Source organism: Octodon degus, unplaced genomic scaffold (genome assembly GCF_000260255.1).
Source record: "Octodon degus isolate 3935 unplaced genomic scaffold, OctDeg1.0 scaffold00178, whole genome shotgun sequence".
Taxonomy (NCBI): domain Eukaryota; kingdom Metazoa; phylum Chordata; class Mammalia; order Rodentia; family Octodontidae; genus Octodon; species Octodon degus.
Genome location: NW_004524754.1, coordinates 291,966 through 310,655, shown reverse-complemented (window position 1 = coordinate 310,655; position 18,690 = coordinate 291,966). Strand labels below are relative to the sequence as shown.

The 18,690-nt window shown below is 51.7% G+C and overlaps 1 protein-coding gene and 1 long non-coding RNA gene across 7 annotated transcripts in view; one reads left to right on the top strand and one right to left on the bottom strand.

The window, feature by feature from the left end:
• The window catches only part of Ptpn6 (protein tyrosine phosphatase, non-receptor type 6), a 25,821-nt gene extending 16,881 nt beyond the window's left edge, over positions 1–8,940 (top strand). For 2 of the 6 annotated variants that reach the window (XM_004643518.2, XM_004643519.2), the window contains exons 4-15: positions 2,950–3,139; positions 3,296–3,412; positions 3,496–3,609; positions 3,772–3,868; positions 4,135–4,214; positions 4,364–4,513; positions 5,506–5,637; positions 5,739–5,893; positions 7,816–7,883; positions 7,983–8,134; positions 8,221–8,312; positions 8,463–8,940. In XM_004643518.2, coding sequence (XP_004643575.1) covers positions 2,950–3,139; positions 3,296–3,412; positions 3,496–3,609; positions 3,772–3,868; positions 4,135–4,214; positions 4,364–4,513; positions 5,506–5,637; positions 5,739–5,893; positions 7,816–7,883; positions 7,983–8,134; positions 8,221–8,312; positions 8,463–8,577 — 1,462 coding nt within the window. In that variant the 3' untranslated portion in view covers positions 8,578–8,940. The remainder of the gene's footprint in view (positions 1–2,949; positions 3,140–3,295; positions 3,413–3,495; positions 3,610–3,771; positions 3,869–4,134; positions 4,215–4,363; positions 4,514–5,505; positions 5,638–5,738; positions 5,894–7,815; positions 7,884–7,982; positions 8,135–8,220; positions 8,313–8,462) is intronic. The other 4 variants (XM_023703686.1, XM_023703687.1, XM_023703689.1 and 1 more) reach the window with 4 other exon arrangements.
• Positions 8,941–11,641: 2,701 nt separating this feature from the next.
• LOC111813278 lies at positions 11,642–14,533 on the bottom strand. The gene is made up of 3 exons (XR_002818581.1): positions 14,446–14,533; positions 12,854–13,020; positions 11,642–12,719 (listed from the first exon to the last, which is right to left on the bottom strand). It is a non-coding gene; the product is annotated as an uncharacterized LOC111813278 (long non-coding RNA).
• Between the last annotated feature and the right edge of the window lie 4,157 nt (positions 14,534–18,690).

Here is an 18,690-nt window from a genome sequence, read left to right as displayed (position 1 = left end):
TAATTTTGTCTTAAGAATACTGGCAACTTTCAGCTCAGTTATCTCTGCATACTCTGTTATCTAGTCAGTCTTTTGATTTCCATTTTTGGTTACTATTTCCTGGACATTCTGGGTCAGTTTCTCCAATTGGTTCCAGGTCTATTGGCTATAGAGCAGATACAGACTCAGGTATTACCGTCATAGAACTGAACACTAGTTTTTTTGTTTTTTTTTTTTTTTTCTATGTACTTAGTACAGGCTTGGAGTGATCATCTTTGTTTTTCAGCCTCTCAGGCAGTGGGATTACAGGAACACACCACCACGCATGGTCTCAATCACTGTCTCAGCACGTCCTGGGGGCGGGGCTGGCATATCACACCCCTTGGCCCCTGCATCTCCCTAAGCAGGTGTGTTAGCAGGTGTGTTAATCTGCTGAGCCATCTTTATTTATTTATTTATTTTTGTGGCAGCTCAGCCCACCAGGGGGCGGGGCTGGCTGGCATGTGGGGCTGGGGGATTGAACCGTGGTCCCTGTGCTTTGCTAAGCTTAAGTAGGTGCTTTAGACCACTGAGCCATCTCACCAGCCCCAACACCAGCTTGAAAGGTGTAATCAACTCCTCCAGAGCTGGGTCTCTGATGTAGACAGCGTGCTCTGGTACCCAGATAGGCAGTTCATTGTTTTCTGGAAAGACATAATGCATACCCTTGACTCCAAATTAGGACCAGCTGGGTCCCTTCCATTGTTCAGTATGAAGATCTTTTTCTTTCTTTTTTTTTTTTTAAAAAAGATAATGTCTTTTATTTAAAAAAAAAATTTATTTATTTATTTGTTGGGGGGGGCGCCAGCTCAGACCACCAGGGGGCGGGGCTGGCTGGCATGTGGTGCTGGGGGTTTGAACCGCGGTCCCTGTGCTTTGCTAAGCTTGTTCTAAGTAGGTGCTTTAGACCAATGAGCTATCTCACCAGGCCCTGAAGATGTTTTTAAAGGATTTCTCCTGGCATTTTTTTGTTTTACCTCATTGATGTATTGCTTTGTTGTTGTAGTTTTATTCATAGTAGGATTTAAGAATTTAAAGGCTTTGCCTGCTCTTGTAGTCTTAAGTACCTGCTTAGTAAGTGTGAGGACTCGGGTTTGATCGCCAGTACTGCAAGCCATGCTGGCCCTGGAACCCCAGGCTCACTTTGCCAGCCACTGAAACAGGGCATGGTGGCACACACCTGTAATTCCAGCACTGGGGAGGCTGAGACAGGAGGATCACTATGAGTCTGAGCTGTGTAGATCCTGCACCAAATAAATAAATAAATAAATAAATAAATAAATAAGGCCAGCCAAATAGCTCAGAGAACTAAAGTGCCTGCTTACGCAGGGCACAGCAGCTGGGGTTCTATCCCCACTCCCAGAATGCAATGAGATGGTGATTGAGACTGGGTGTGGTGGCGCATGCCTATAATCCCAGCACTTGGGAGGCTGAAAACAGGAGGATCACTATGAGTCTGATCTCCATAGTGAGACCCTGTAGACCCTGTACCCTGTAGACCTTGTACTAAAAAAAAAATCAATCAATAAATAAATAGGTACATGATTTTAAAAAAATTTAAAAAGGGGGGCTGGAGAGATAGCTCAGTGGTCTAAGTGATTGCCTGGCAAGCACAAGGAACCAGGTTTGATCCCTGGTACCACATGCTGTACCAGCCATGGAACTCTCGGTGTGTCCTGCCAGCCCCAAAACCAGGCATGGTGCACACATGTGATCCCAGTGCTGGAGACCTGAGACAGGAGGATCACTATGACTCTGGGCTGCATAATATGATCCTGTACCAAATAAATACAGTTTAAAAAAAAAGTAATTTAATAGTATATACTACCAAGTGAAGTCTATTATGAGGTATAAATATTGTTTTGTAATTGAATATTTTTTAATGTGTTTGGTACAGGGTCTCACTATGTAGCTCAGACTTGTAGTGATCCTTCTGTTTTCAGCCTCCCCAGTGCTGGGATTAAAGGCGTGTGCCACCATGCCCAGACTCAGTGGCTGGCTCAGTGTGCCTGGGGGTGGGGCTGGTGAGGCCGTGGTGCAGGAGATCAAACCTTAGTCCCTGCACTTGCTTAAATAGGCTCTTAGTCTGCTGAGCTATCTCGCCAGCCCTAAAATAACTACTGATATTTTATTTTACTTTTCTTGGTACCAGAATTCAAACTCATGACCTTGTACTTTCAGGTCGGCACGGTGCCACTGTGCCATATCACTGGCCTTCTCAGCTTTCTCTACCAATCCTCCAGAGTAGGACTAGTGGGAAGTACTGGCATAAATGGCCATGCCTGCTTTTTCTTTCACATGTAATAAGACAGTAATAGATATAAATATAGGGGTGGATTTTATTTATTTATTTATTTATTTATTTATTGCTTTGTTTTGTTTATTTCCACCATCTTATCATCTTTTATTCCCTGGCCCCTGGGACAATCCAGACACTCATCCCAATGTGTGACTACACAGAAGCCTCCAACACTGCTGCTAGAAGGCAACTTTGCACACAATCTTTAGCATGGTGAAAAGTACCTTAATTAGCTGGTGGGGTAGTACACATCCGTGATCCCAGTGATACAGGGGAAAGAAACTCCTAACCTGAAAGACACCTGGAATGAGTTCATATTCCGGGTTTTTTTGTTTGTTTGTTTGTTTGTTTGTTTTGTTTTTGTTCTTTTTTTTTTTTAGGCAGGATCTTGCAATGTAGTACAGGCTGTCCTTAAACTTACTATGTATCCCAGGCTGTCCTCAAACGCATGGTGATCCCCTCCTGAGCCTCCTGAGTGTGGGGTCATAGGCATGTGCCCCCATGCCTGGCTTCTGTGGTAGTTGATCTGAAAGCATCTAGCTGGTGGTAGGCACTGAGCTCACCACCACTCTGGGTGCATCTCTCTCTGAGCCTCTCTGTGCCCCAGCCCTCACCTCTTGCCTGTTTTCCAGGTGGTACCATGGCCACATGTCAGGAATGCAGGCTGAGGCACTGCTGCAGGCCAAGAGTGAGCCCTGGACCTTCCTGGTGCGTGAAAGCCTCAGCCAGCCTGGCGATTTTGTGCTGTCGGTGCTTAATGACCAGCCCAAGGCCGGTGTGGGCTCCCCACTCAAGGTCACCCACATCAAGATCATGTGTGAGGTGAGGTGGCTGTGCAGATGGTGAGGGATGTTCTTCAGGGCTCCCATCTATGCCCAAGGCCCAGGCTGGGCTGTGGAAGGGTCTGGCTGGGCCTGGACCCCTGGTCCAGGGAAGAAAGGTTGGGCTCTGAAGGGTGGCCCTGCTCGACACCTCCAGGGTGAACGCTACACAGTGGGCGGCTCGGAGATATTTGACAGCCTCACAGACCTGGTGGAGCACTTCAAGAAGACAGGGATTGAGGAAGCCTCTGGGGCCTTTGTCTACCTGCGGCAGGTGAGGGGCAGGCAAGGCACCTTCTTCCCCAGGGGTGAACTCCTGAGGTCTCTAAGTTGCTGCCTTGTGCTCACCTGCTGCAGCCTTACTATGCCACTCGGGTGAATGCAGCTGACATTGAGAGCCGGGTTTTGGAGCTGAACAAGAAGAAAGAGTCAGAGGACACAGCCAAGGCTGGCTTCTGGGAGGAGTTTGAGGTATGGTATGGGACAGGGACTTTAGGGCTGGAACAGGTAGGTAGTTGGCCACCAAGGATGCTGTGCCTCTCTGCGCTGTACACTGCTCTGGCCTGCTCATCTATACCTGTGGACACATCCCCACCCCAGCTGGTGCTCACCACTCCTCCTTTCACCTCTCAGAGTCTGCAGAAGCAGGAGGTGAAGAATTTGCACCAGCGGCTGGAAGGACAGCGGCCAGAGAACAAGAGCAAGAACCGTTACAAGAACATTCTGCCCTGTGAGCACCATCGCCCACCCATCTCTTTCCTGCCCCCTGGGGTCCACCTTCCTCTCTGCAAGGTTTCCTTCTTCCAGAAGACTCTTCTGAGAACCTCCCATCCCCTGCCACCCCCCTTAGGAAACCTCTCCTCAACCCTAGGCCGATCCACCTCTGCCCACCCGTGGCTTCAGAGCCATGGAGCTTTGGAAACAACAAAGTCCTGTCAGCTTGGGAAAGGTCTTTTGAGCTGCTGAGCCACTTCCCTACTTCTTTGTCCCCTGCAGTTGATCATACCCGAGTGGTCCTGCAGGGGCGGGACAGTAACATCCCTGGGTCTGACTACATCAATGCCAACTATGTCAAGGTCAGTGTTGCCAGTGGTGTGGCAGGAAGGGCTGGGCTGGAGAGTTCCCTGACCCTGAGACTGGGCCAAGCTGAAGCTAATGCTCAGGGTGGTGGGGTAGAGCCTGGGACTCAGAGTCCTGGGACACCTCTCTCTGCACTGACACCCAGAACAAGCTGCTAGGCTCTGAAGAGAACTCTAAGACCTACATCGCCAGCCAGGGCTGTCTGGAGGCCACAGTCAACGACTTCTGGCAGATGGTGTGGCAGGAGAACACACGTGTCATCGTCATGACCACCCGAGAGGTGGAGAAAGGCCGGGTAGGGCACAGCCCCATGCTATTCTCCCCAATTTCCACATTTCCTTCCCAAGGCTGGTTTAGCACTGTTAAGTGGGTGGAAAGGGACCCCAGAGGGTAGGGCTCCGAGGCTTGTTGGGAAACCGGAGCCCCTGCACACTGACTCCCAGACTCCTGCTTCCAACCTTGGCTCCATCAGGGGAGATAGCTCAGTGGTATAAGTGCCTGCTGGGTAAGCACAAGGTCCGGAGTTTGATCTCCTGTGCCACAAAAGACAAAACAAAACAAAAACAACCTTGGGCTTGATTCTCATGCTTGGCACTGAGGATGGGGTGTTGCATAGCGGTACAGCACTTGCCTAGCATCCTTTGTTCAGCACTGGCAACTCCTCCTTTTGGAGGACCAGCTGGAATGCAACCTCCTCTGTGAAGCCATCTGGAGTTGCCTGACAACCCCAAGGAGAGGGGTCAGGGAGATGGCTCAGTGGAATAAGCACTTCCCTGGCAAGTGCAAGGGCCTGAGTTCAATCCCCTGTTCCACAAATAAATAAATAAAATAAAATTAAAAAAAAATAGGGACAGTTATTCTCTTCCTGGCCCTGTTGTAGGCTGTGAGGAGGTACCAGGCTGTGTTCAGTGTTGTATCTGCTTCAGTTTTTCTTTTCTTACTTTGTTTTGTGCTGCTGGGCATTATAGCCAGGACCCCACAGGCCAGGCAAGTGCTTTCTTCATCCCTGAGCTCTGACCACCCCAGCTCTGGATTGTGTTTGTAGCTCCAGCCTGGTTTGTAGTCTTAGGCAGTCACTGGATGAACTGGAAGCTTCCGTGGTTGCTCAGCTACTGCGGCTGTTAGCGGGTCTCAGACGGGATCCCGGTCCCCCAGCTCTCGGTGGGCTCAGGGGTGGCGCACTCATGTGTGGTGTGTCTGCACCTACGCAGGAACTCAGGACCCAGCACAGGGTCCCGGGGGCCCCATTTCTGGGTTTCTGTGCCTTATTCCTGTTCTGCTTTTCAGAACAAATGTGTCCCCTACTGGCCAGAAGTGGGCACTCAGCGTGCCTATGGCCCCTACTCAGTGACCAACTGTGGAGAGCATGATGCAGCTGAGTACAAACTTCGTACCTTACAGGTGTCCCCACTGGACAATGTGAGCGTCCCCAGCCCCCACCCACTCTGAGAGTGGAGAAGACAGGGTGGAGTGTGGCGTGGGAGCGTGGGGCGCTGACCCCATCTGTGTCCTTGGCCCAGGGGGACCTGATTCGGGAGATCTGGCATTACCAGTACCTGAGCTGGCCTGACCATGGGGTTCCCAGTGAGCCTGGGGGTGTCCTCAGCTTCCTGGACCAGATCAACCAGCGGCAGGAGAGTCTGCCTCACGCCGGGCCCATCATTGTGCACTGCAGGTGAGCACCACATCAGGGGTAGTGGCAGTGAGAAAAGCCACAGCAGAGAAGCACTTGTGAGTGCCTTCCCTCCCTGACCATCTGACCATGGCAGGCCGGGGGAGCCAGCTGCTGCTTGCTGCTGCTGGGCATGGAGGGGTCACGCAGTCTTCAAGACACAGCCTGGCCCTGGTGGTCTGCGGGAGGCACTGGGCTCAGTGTCACCGTAGTCTCAGGCCCTAGCACTCCACATGCCCTCTTGGTCTCACTCGAGGCTTGGTCTGTCTCCTCTGCCTTCCCTGGGGTTGGTGTGGTCTCTGCACCCTCTGTGACCTCCATTCCTCCATTTGTAGTTCTGGGGACTTTTTCTTTCTTTCTTTTTTTTTTTTTGTATTTTAAGGAAGGGTACAGGGTGTTCAGGCTCTCACTACTAGATCATACTTGTAGTGATCCGCCTGTTTACAGTCTCCTAAGAGCTGAGATTATAGGTGTGTGCCAACACGCCCAGTCTCAAGTGCCATCTCAGTGCATCCCAGGGGCGGGGCTGGCACAGCAGCCCCCGGGGATGGAAGCCCTGGGCCTGATTGTAGGCACTTTTTTTTTTTTTTTTCAGGGCTTGCCAGGGAAGCGCTTATTCCACTGAGCCATCTCCCCGGCCCCTTCCTGTAGGCACTTTAATCCACTCTATTTGCCTGGCCTCTGGGGACTTTTTCCTCACTCCTTCCTCTCTCCACCGTCTTGAGTTCCCCCGTGCTGTTTAGGGACAGGGGACCTTTGTGTGACAGGTGGGGAGGCCAAAGCTCAGCAGGGGTCCCTCAGATAAGCTTCCCAGTGGAGGTCAGGATCCAGGCCAGGGTAAGTCTGCATAAAATCCATCTCTCCTGCTTCCCAACTGTGTGTTCTTAACTTCTCTGAGCTCCAGATTTCTCATCAGTAAGCTCAGGCTGGTGGGGTTGTTGTGAGGATCAGATAAAACCCCACTCTCAGAGAGGGCTCCTGTTAGGAAGAGGCTGGAGGCAATGGCAACCTGCTGTGGCCTCTTCTCTTCCTTCTCCCTCCATGTGACCTCAGGCCTCTGGGGCCTCAGACTTCCTCCTCCTTTCCACCAGGAACTATCTGTTCTGTCCTTAAGTGTGGCCAAGTTGAGAGTGGCCTCCTGGCTGTCTCAGGGGCCAGGGCTGCCTAGGAGCCACCCTCCTGCTGTGTCCCCCCATTCATATACTTTGTGAAATCCCCAGGGCCTTTATTTAGACATTACAGGAAGGAAGTGGGTGAAAGGGGTTATTTTTGACAATCTTGGTTTGAAATTAGACAGCACGACTCAGAGCACTGGCTTGATGGGCCCAGACATGGGCTGTGGGCCAGGTCCCTTCAGTCACCTGTTTGCCCAGGGCTATGGCACAGGGTGTGGAGGAGCAAGGACATCCTGCAGCTGCATGGCTCCAACCTTCCAACCACAGTGCTCCCCAAGCCCCATGTCCCCAGGCCTGCCCTTGCTTTACTGCAAGGTTTGAAGAAAAGAGAAAGGGAACGTCTCAGAAAAAAAAGCAAGTGTCACTTTCTTTTTGGTCCTGGGGCTGGAACCCAAGGCTGCTGATCTGCACTCTTCACCCATGGAGCTTAGGAAGGCTGGGATGAGGATAGCCTGGGGAACGCCAAGGACCATGGCGGGGGTGGGGGACCTGGATCTCCGTGGCTGAGGGCAGCCACCAGTTTGCAGTGCGGGGTCAGAGCAGGAGGCAGAGGATAGTGGTGGAAGGCCTCTGGAGGCCTCTGCCTCTGTCCAGCAGTACTCCATGCCTAGCCCTGGCCTGTGAACTCCTTTGCCCATGCAGAGGACCAGCTGCAGGCCAGGTGCACCTCTGCTCAGGCTGCAGCAGGGACTGCATGCCTCACTCAGGTGGCTGCAGCCTCTGACGGCCGTGTACTCTCTCCGTCCACAGCGCGGGCATCGGCCGCACAGGTACCATCATTGTCATCGACATGCTCATGGAGAGTATCTCCACCAAGGGTGAGTGCCGGGCATTTGAGGAGTGGGTGCACAGCCCTGGGTCTGTCTCTCCTCGGGGCCTCCACCTCCCCAGGGCCTGAGCTTCAGCCCCTGCCCCAGGGCTGGACTGTGACATCGACATCCAGAAGACTATCCAGATGGTGCGGGCGCAGCGCTCAGGCATGGTGCAGACGGAGGCGCAGTACAAGTTCATCTATGTGGCTATAGCACAGTTCATTGAGACCACCAAGAAGAAGCTGGAAGTCATGCAGGTGAGCGCAGCGCAGGGCTGTGGGGGAGTGGGGTATCAGCCCTCAGAGCCCCCGGGACCACCACCTTGCCATGCCTCTGCCCACAGTCCCAGAAGGGCCAGGAGTCGGAGTATGGCAACATCACCTACCCCCTTGCCATGAAGAGTGCCCATGCCAAGGCCTCCCGGACCTCCTCCAAGTGAGTGACCTTTCCTGCTGCCACCCAGCATCTTCCGTCTTCCCATTTTGTCTCCTTTGATGGGGTGGTGTGGAGCGGCTGCCGGTGCTGGGCAAGCCGAGCCTGCTCATCTGCACTGCCGCCCACACCTGCCTGCTCGCACACCCACAGACACAAGGAGGATGTCTATGAGAACCTGCATGGCAAGAACAAGAAGGAGGAGAAAGTGAAGAAGCAGCGATCGGCAGACAAGGAGAAGAGCAAGGGTTCCCTCAAGAGGAAGTGAGCTCGGCGCCCTCAGAGGTGGCCACGGTATAGCCCAGTGTCCCTGCCCGGGTCTTTCAGCCTGCTCTGACTCCAGCTCTGTGGTGCATGGGGGATTGCGGCCCTTCCAGGCTGTCAGCAGACTGGCTTCGTGTTGCCCTCCCAGAGTCGCAGCAGCCCTGATTCCCTCCCTCCTCTCTGCAGCCTCACTGTCCCCTGCAGAGGTCTCCCGTGGAGCCACCCAGCCGGAACCCAGGCCCTGCCTCTTCCACTGTAATTTAAAGGGCTGTGTCCCAGCCTCGTCTCCCTGACCCTGTACATAGATAGCCCTGCAAGGCCCCTGGCGGAGCTAGACCTTTCTGTTCCTGTAAATAAAGTTCGTGAATCATCATGTGTGCTCTGCTCCCAGTGCACTTCTTGCCCAGGGACTCTGGTGGGCAGGGCGGGGTGTGTGCCGTCTGGGGCCATGTAAACCTCAGCCTTTAGGTCAGGCTGACCTGTTCAGGGTACTGCTACACACAGCATGTGACATGAGCCAGGTGCCAGTCTGTCTGTTCTTCCTTCCTTTTTCTTTTTTCTTCTTTGAGACACAGTCTCAGATATGTAGCTCAGGATGTCCTTGAACTTACTATGTAGCCCAGCCTGGCCTCAAACTCATGGTGATCCACTTGCCTAAGCCTTCCAAGTACTGGAGTTACAGGGGTGCCCCACTATGCTCATTTTTCCCTTTTCCCTTTCTTACCCCTTTTTCTTTCCCTTCCCTCCTCTTCGAAGTTCTAGGGATGAAGCCAGGGTTCACCAATTGCTAAACAACTGAGTCACACCCCCAGCACTTTTCTTTGAAATGGAAAATGAACACTGAGAACTCCACAGGAAAACGTTATGGACATGGAGTAGGAGAAATGTCCTTGCCTTCTTTTTGTTTTTTTAATATTTTTTAAAAATTTTATTTATTTATTTGTGTGTGTGTCCAGCTCAGCCCACCTGGGGGCGGGGCTGTCTGGCATGTGGTGCTGGGGGATTGAACCGTGGTCCCTGTGTTTTGCTAAGCTTGTTCTAAGTAGGTGCTTTAGACCACTGAGCCATCTCTCCAGCCCCATGTCCTTGCCTTCTTATGTAATTTCACTGCTAATCCTTTCCTCTGTAGATATTTCCACTAAATATTGCAAATTGTTTTTTTTTTTATTATTTAGTCTTTTGAGGCAAGGTCTCATTATGTAGTTCAGGCTGGCCTTGAGCTGACTTTGTAGCCCAGGCTGGTCTCGAACTTGCAATGATCCTCCTGCCTCAGCATCCTGAGTGCTGGGATCATAGGCGTGCACCACCATACTCAGCTAGTTTTGAGAAAGGGACTCACTGGTTTAGATTGGATTTACTATGCAGCCCAGGCTGTCTTTGAATTCATTGTCATCCTTCTGCCACAGCTTCACGAGTGTTGGGATTACAATGGTGAGCTACCACAGCCAACCCTTGCTTCCTTTCCTCCCTCCTTCCTTCTGTCCTTCCTTCCCTACCCCCCTTGTACTTCGTACTATGCAGCTCGGACTCCTAGTGATCCTCCTGTTTTCGGCCTCCCAAGTGCTGGGATTACAGGTGTGCGCCATCCAGCCCAGTCTCCAAACTTTTCCTGAGTTTACTGGGTTTTTTTGGTTGAACTGTTTGTTTTTTTGGTTTTTTTTTGAGTGTGGAACCAGGGATTGAACTCAAGCTCTTGTGCTTGCCAGGCAAGTGTTTATTCTACCAAGCTATCTCCCTGGCCCCTTGAACTGTTTTTTAGGGGAGGTTTAGTTTTTTGCTTTTGGTGCTGAAGACTGAACCCAGGCTTCCAGCTTGCTAGGCAAGTGTTCTACCGCTGAGCCAAATCCCCAGCTTCTCCAACGTGTTTCATTATATTTTTAAAAGATATTTTGTGGAGTTTGGGATAAACTGCTAAACTAAGTTTGAGTTTTCGGACAAACTCAGACTGTTAAACTAGTACTGTACTTTAAAAGAGAAAATGGGGGGGTTGGTGAGATGGCTCAGTGGTCTAAAGCACCTACTTAGAACAAGCTAAGCTAAGCAAAGCACAGGGACCACGGTTCAATCCCTCAGCACCACATGCCAGCCAGCCCCGCCCCCTGGTGGGCTGAGCTGGCCACACACACACAAAATAAATAAATAAATATCTTTTAAAAAAGAGAAAATGGGGCCAGGCAGATGGCTCAGTAGAGTAAGCGCTTGACTGGTAAACGCAAGGGTCTGAGTTCAATCCCCGGTTCTGCCCTTCTCTTATTGCTGGCACAAAATACCTGACACCTAAAATTAAGAAAGGAAAGGTTTATTTAGCTCAGTTTGTGGAGGTTTCAGTCCACACCGGGCTGGCTCCAAGGCAGAGTGGCACATGGCAGAGGGCAGCAGTTCATGTGGCTGAAAACAGCAAAACAGCAAGAACAAAAAGGAGGAGCAGCAGCTGCGGCAGAGGCAAGCCTCTCTCTTCCTTACACTGGCATCCAGGGTGTCCGCCCCGGGGCAGGTGTAGCACTCACACCCACAATCCCAGCATTGATTGGATCATGAATTAATCATAAGCTCTAGGGGCCAGGGAGATGGCTCAGTGGAATAAGCACTTCCCTGGCAAGCACGCGGGCCTGAGTTCAATCCCCGGTTCCACAAAACAAACAAAAAAACCCCACACACACTCTAGAAGTCCGTCCCATGACTGCATGAAGCTTTGGGGGGACAACTAGACACAAATCATAACACTATTTAAATAAATGTAGTCTTTATTTTAAAAAAATGAATCACCCTAATTCATCCACCCTCCCCAGGATTGTGGATGATAATAGCAGTGGCAACCATAATTCATGACATACTGGCCAAGTGCCCAGGAACTGTTTACAGACTACAGGATAAATTCATGCTAGGAACCTCTTTTATTTCCTGTGCTAGGTATGGAGCCCAAGGTCTAGGCAAGCAAGCACTCATCACTGAGCTACCCCCACAGCTCAACCCCAGAAGGTACCTTTGTCTTCCTCATTTTACAGTAAAGTAAACTGAGGCACAGAAATGATTTGACTTTCTCACGGTCACAAGACTTCTGGGTTTTAAGGCAGAGGTTTTAATCTAGGCCATCTGACCCAGAGCCCCCTCCCTCCTTACCCTGGAAATACAGGAGGGTCACTCTAGAGAGACCCACCACAAACCTATCTGGCTCCTGGATCCAAGCCCTAAGATTTTCAGGAAGTTCTAGAAAGCAGAGACCTAGCAGCACCGCCCTCCCTGCTTCCCTTCCTGGGTCAGGAAGGGTACACATGGAGCTCCTGTCTGCCTGTCTCTGTTCTGTGCGTTAGGTCAGTTTATCCAGAGGGCTGTACCTCTTTACTTAAAGCTGGGGTCTCCCAAGGATGCTCAGCTGGCATGAGACACACCTGGGAAGTACTGGCCTCCACTACCAGAAAGGCTAAAGCTAGGAAGGGTGCAGCCCAGGGCACAAGCCCAAGTGTCCACTGCGTCACCTGCTCTGAGGAGTGCTGGGGGCCCACCAGTGAGAAGTCAGGTCCTGTGCTCTTGGGACTCAGAGAAAGTCAGAAAGTGTCCAAAACAGAATAATTACAGACAGGTATGGGGAAGGAGACAAACAAAGGGAGAGGAGAGCAGCATGGGGTGGGTGCTGGGTTGGGCCACACAATAGCTCCCTGGAGAGGTGGCCCCTGGGGTGGGGGTGGGGCTACCACCTGCGGCCTCTGGGCCCCCCTCTCCCAGCAACGCCTGAGCAACTCTAAAGAAAGGCTGGCAGTCCCACCCCTTCACCTGCTTTGGGCCAACTGGGACTTGGACTCCTGGAGTGTAGAGCACTGGATCCCCAGCACCCATTGTGAGCCCACTTCCAGAGAGAAGGGGTGGGAGAGCACAGCAGCTTTAAGCTGCGTCTATAGGCCTGGGTGGGTGCTCAGCTGGGGGTTCTCTGCTGGTGTAGGCACCCTGTTCCAGGGCAGGACCTGCCTGACCTTTTCGCCCACCCCTCGGCGGTGCCCACAGGCTACTGGGCAGGGGCACAGACCAACCCTGCTGGGCTGACCCCACAATAACCTCGGAAATTCTGTCCTCTGGCTCCAGCTTCTGGCAGGATCGGCCAGACCAGGCTGGTCCTGGGGGCAGGAAAGGACAGCGTCTCTCTTTGTTCTCCTGGAGACGGAGAGAGAAAAGGCAGGTAGGAGGAGAGGTTGCCAGGAGAGGGTGGGAAGCACTGGAGGTGCCCGCGGCAGTGCCGGGAGGGAAGGGGTTACGGCGACAGGGCAGCCTATGGCAGGAGGACACACCTGTGCACGGCAGCAGGCGGGGCCCAGGTGAGGCCTGGTTGCCCCAGGCAGGCGGAGAAGGAAGGGGAGAAGGAAGGCGGAAGAGTGGGCCTGGGCGGGCTGCGGGCCTCCGATCCGGCCCAGGTCGTTCCTTCTTCTCTGCGTCCAGCTCTGGGGGGCAGATGGGCCTGGTGACAGGTAAAGGCCATCAGGCAGGGGTTCTGGATCTGAGAGCCAGTAAGCTGCTGTCAACTGGGGGCAGGGACTGACTAGGAAGGTGGCAGGGGAAGGGGCTAGAGGCTGAGGGCAGAAAGGTGAGGGGCTGCTGAAGCTGTCCTTGCCTAGGTGGTCAGCACCTTCGAGTGAGGCTGGCAGTGGGCAGCAGGACTCACCCGGAAGTGTCCTTAGAGACCAGGTGGTGGGGGAGGGGAAGTGGGTCTGGGCCTGCCAGCTGTAGAGGGCAGGCTGGGCAGGGGCCCTCGTCTTACCCCGCAGTGTTTGGGTGCTGGTTGGGTCTCTAATACTGCCGGGTAATGATGGAGGCCCCTGTCCCTGTGGTGCCTGTCACCTCAGGCCCTCGGCCTGGCTACCAGCCTCCACCCCCACCCTGGAAGCCCCTTGTCTAGGGGGGAAGGTGCTGCAGATGAGGCTCTGGGTTGGATGGCTGACCACTGCAGGAACACAATGGTGAGCCCCTTCTCCAGCCAAGTGTGATTTGTCATCTCGTGGGTCCAGAACTCACAGCTAACATTGAGCTTGCAACTGGCTCCTGGGCTCTCGGGGGTCTGTGGCCAGGATCCCTGTAGCTACAACTGGTCAGCTGTTGCCTGGACTCCATGTTGGCTGGCTCTGGGTCCATCTTCCAGCACAGTGTTGGATGGTCTAATTGTGAAACTCCTAACACTGTCTGGTAAAGATGGCTCCCGGGTCAGCTCCTTCGGCAGTGACCTCCAGGGAGCCCTGAAGATCATGGAGGCCTCCTGATCAGCCATCTCTGACCTTTACCCCCTTAGATGCAGGGTGAAGCACTGGGAAGAGGGGAACAATGGGCAGGAGACAAAATGGCTGCCTCTAGATCACCAGCAAGACTTGGAAATAGACCTGTCCCTCAGGCACCTCCATTGTCTTTCCTCAGCTCGTCTTTTGTCTGTCAGTCTCTTCTCAGGCTTCTGGAACTCAGAAGAGCGGCTGCTAAATCTGCTTCATCTGCCTTTCCTGACATTCAGTCCACAGCAGGGAGAAATTAATGTGCTTCCTTCACTAAGCTAAGAAGCTGAAGATTTCTGCACTCTCTAGCCCTGTTAGGACCTGTCCCTTCTCGTGTAAGCCACTCTAATTCCTGGAGCAGCAACTCTTTCTCTCTTGGTTCTGTGTATCTTGTCTCCCCCAAGGGCAAGGGACAGGACACAGGATAGAGGTGTGTCCTGTGTAAGCACTGGGTTCCTTTCCTAAGTTTCAGAGTTGTTCCTTGAGTTGTGGGAAAAATTTTTTAAACCTACAGCTTCATAATTGAGCTGTCCTATTCAGTTGGCCTTGGCTACCTGGCTGTTCCCTCCAATTCAACCTGCCCCACATATACACTAACCTATGTATGTGACCAATTATGGACTGACCCGTTATCGACTCATTTCCTCCTTCCTTTAAGCCAGCGCTGATGTTTGGCGGGAGCGATCCCACATCAGCCCGCGGGCCTTAATAAAAGTTGCCTTCCAACTCCCTGGTGCAAAGCGTTTTCCATGCGGTCTGCTAGTGTCTGCAAATATTTCCTGGTACACCGGCCGGGAAAACACTGCTGACCATTTGGGTCACCGGTGGGGGCCCCTGAGCAGCAGCAGAGACCTCGCCGGGCCAACAGAAGGAGGGAGACGGAACGCGACCTTTCGGTGCCCTCAGATGAGGTAGGACTGCCCCGGACGTCCCTCAGTCAGCTTGTCAGTCTCCGTCTCTTGCGTGGGATGAGGGAGGAACTGATCACTCCTCTGTTACTCGCGCGGTTCGGCATAGTTTGTGTTTCAGCTAGCCCTTTGCCCTTGGGACTGGGGCTGCAATGTTTTTCGAAAACGTCTGTGCTCGTGCGTGAGTGTGAGATGGATTGGCCGTGCCTGAAATCCCGACTCCGCACCTTCTCTGAGATCGATTGGCTGTGCCTATGTCTTTCATGGCCGCCAGAGGGAACCCATAAGTAAAAGTCGTTCTCCAGGTCTGGGACAAAGTAACAGGTTCAGGATCGAATGATCAGCCTCTCAGTTCCCATGCATTGATTCCTGGCTTGGACCACGTCAGACCCGCCCCCGTGTCTGCGCCTGCCAGGAAAAGGAACCTGCTTGCCCTTCCGTAAAGTTTCAATTAAAAAAGCCCCCAAAGAGAAATTTATCCTGTCCTGCCCATCAACCCTGAGGAGGATTTCCCTGCCGTGTGTGGCCAATCCGGCGACCTCCCAGGGCAGCCACCAGTCAGCCGCTCCCAGCCCCGGCTGCCGGTCCGCAGCCCAGTCCTCGCTGCCAGCAGCGCCCCCGCCTCCTGCCCTGCTCAGCCCTCCGTGGGGTCAGGCCCGATGCTCGTCAGATGCCTCTTCGGCTGACCTGGGAGGCCCACCGGGATCACACCAGCCACCTGTCACGCTCTACCGGCCCTTCTCTACTGATCTCACTGGGAAACGCCACAGTTCATCACAGAGGAGCCTCGAGCTCTGACCGACCTCCTGGCCTCTGTCTTTCAGACCCATCTCCCTACTTGGGATGACTGCCAGCATTTACTTCTGACTCTCTTCAATGCCAAAGGACAACTGAGAAATGCTATTAGTCAAAATTATAAGAATGAGTCACAACAGGAGAGGCCAAAAATCCCATGCCGCGATGGAAACAGGGAAAGAGAAAATGTATAAATGTGGATGTGTGGATGTATCCAAAATAAAGCCCTTGAGTCCAGGTGACCTGGACTCAGCTGGCAACTGAAGGAAAGGTGATCTAATAAGTCTAAAAACAAAAGTAACTAAAAATGAATTATACTGTAATGGGCAAAACCAGAAGAGCTGCTAAACTTTAGTATGTCAGAATATACAGGTGGGATGGCACAGGCAGGCTAATAAAAAAGGAGAGACAGAACACCTGAGGAGCCCAGCTGGCCTCATGGCCAAGAGACCTAGGCCGAGCAGGTCATGCTGAGATTGGAGAGAAAAATCAAGGGTTATCTTTTCATTTCAAAGCAAGAAATGGAACAAGACAGAGTCCAGTCCCTCCTTCCAGCCCCGGAGCACCAAGCCAGCCCTTGCTTGACATTACCAGCCTGGCACTGCCTGCAGGCACCTAAAAGCTGGAGCAGCTCCAGCCTGGGGTAATGGCTAAAATGATATCAAATCTAAGGAAGTTTTTTTTTTTTTTTTTCTCTAAGACAGGGTCTCACTATGCAGTTCAGGCTGGACTTGAGCTCACTTTGTAGTTCAGACTGGTCTTGAGCTCACAGTGATCTTCCTGCCTCAGCCTCCTGAGTGCTAGGATTACAGGCGTGTGCCACCACACTCAGCCAGGAAGTCGCACAGGAAAAAACAAATTATAAATTTGAACTCATCAGATATATTTCTGGTTTTCAGTTTGAGCTGATTTGTATGAAGCATTTCTTGAACATTACCAAGTTTTTAATTTACAGGGTTAACTTGCTTTTGTTTTAAAATAAATTCAGCATTATTTAGAGGTCTGTTATCTGAGGGAAAGGAAGGGACACTTTAAAATTCAAGTGGTACAGTCACGTTTGTTGTAAAAGTTATAGGAAATGGAAAAAAAACCTTAAGGCTGGCTAAAGGGATAAAAAGAAATATAATGACAAGACTAGAAAGCTTATGTATGCCTTACGCTGACTGATGAGCTATTTGCCAGCCGACCTGACTGCAGAATGAGGGCCCATGAGGGCCCCCCCCCCCCGACACTGAGTACACCCTGTCTATGGATGGAAGTAGCTGGGTAAAAAGTGAAGAATGCTAAGCTAGCTAGCATAAAAGATAAAGAGACATAAAAATGACACAGGTCTGTCCCTGGATTCATGACTCCAGAATCAAGTGGGCTCATCCCAATGACTGCTGGAAAGCCTACCCTGGAGACTACATGAGTCATCAATGCACTCAGAGTCCTGCTCTCGTCACTGCGGAGGCTGATGAGTCAACACATGGCTGAAGATTGATCAGACACTGTATGCCAGAGCGTCTGCTCTAAAACTCATGTAGTGCTATTGTTTGGTTTCTGGCCCCTTTTCCTTTTGATAATCTGTACATTTGCCCTGGGGCCCTGGGCTGTATTCTTAGAGGACTGGAGAGTCCCCCAAAAGGTTGCCTTTGTCCTTTTCTACACAGGGGACTGCCCACCCTCACATGTGTCCAATTTGGGATTAAAATGACTTTCCTTTGGGTAATGTATCTAATTAAGAATTTATGGACCATCAATCTAACGTGTCCTTGTACTTTGATGCCTGTCCCAACATTGAGATTAGAAATTACTACACAGGATGTGGTGATCTGAGTTGGGAACGGACTTACCAAACCAACAAGTATGTTTGTCAAGGTTGGTAGGAACCCCCTTACACAACAGGTGGTCAAGATGCTGTCAATATGTGTAATAACATCCACTACTGATACTGTGGTAGCTGAAAATGCACCACTGTATGTTGTTACGGAGAAAAAGCACTAACATTGGTATACAAGACAGATCTGGGTAAGCCCTCCTTACAATGGAAGCCCTCCCTTCACACAGACTCTAGCCCCCTCGAACTGCAAGAAGGTACACCTGTAACCACAGTCGGTATCATATATATCCCCAATGACACCGTCTGGGCAAAAGGACAAGTGTTAGCTGTCTCAGTGTTAGCTGGCACAGGTAAAGATTCTGCAATGTAAAAGGTCTTTATTCCACTATTTGGGTCCCCTACCTCCAAGGTTTTCACAAACTTCAAACCTGAGCATACCAAAGATGACACTGGCGAGCTCTCACTAGCTCCAGGCCTGTTACAGTTGGCTGCTGGGGCTCACTGTGCTCTCCAGCAGGTTGGTCCCTCACACACTGGGCTTCAGGGTTCTCTCCAGATGCTTCTAGGTTTCATTTTACTCAGTTGCCCACAATCTCACCTCAAGCTTCTCCAATTCAAATCATGGGAAACCTCACTTACTTCCTGGGAAGTGAGGGCTTTCCAAATGTGTCAGTTGACTGCACCTCCATAACCTGACCCATCTCTTCACTTACCGCGAATAAGGGCAATTTAGCGGGGTCTACTACATATTTTCTCCACAACACATGAGCCTCTGTGGCATTGCTTTCCTGGTCTAGGATCCTAATGTTTACCCTAGTTGACTGGAGTTCTGTGGCTACCCCAAATCCCACCAGAAATGAGTGATTGCTCATCCTGGCTAGCACAGCAGTAGCAGGTGGCCTAGCCATTAGGACAGAGCCAATATACACAACTAACCAAATAATAGACTTTTTTTTTTTTGTGGAACTGGGGATTGAACTCAGACCCTTGCCCTTAACAGAGAAGCGCTTAGTCCACTGAGTCATCTCCCTGGCTCCTGAAATAATAGACTTTGAAAGCATTCAAAACTTTATTGATACCCTCAAGGAAAAAAATAGAGGGTTTTAGAGGGTCGGCCAGATAGCTCAGTGGACTAACATGCTGGGATCTGATCCCCCTAGTGGGGGGTGGCCTGCCCCCAGGGAGGGTGGTGCCTAGAGGGTGATTGAGACTGGGCATGGTGTCATATACCTATGATCCCAGCTGTTGGGAGGCTGAAAACAGAACCACTATGAGAGTCTGATCTACCTAGACCCTGTAGACCCTGTCCTAAAAAAAAAAAAAAAAAAAAAATCTTTAGGGCTGAG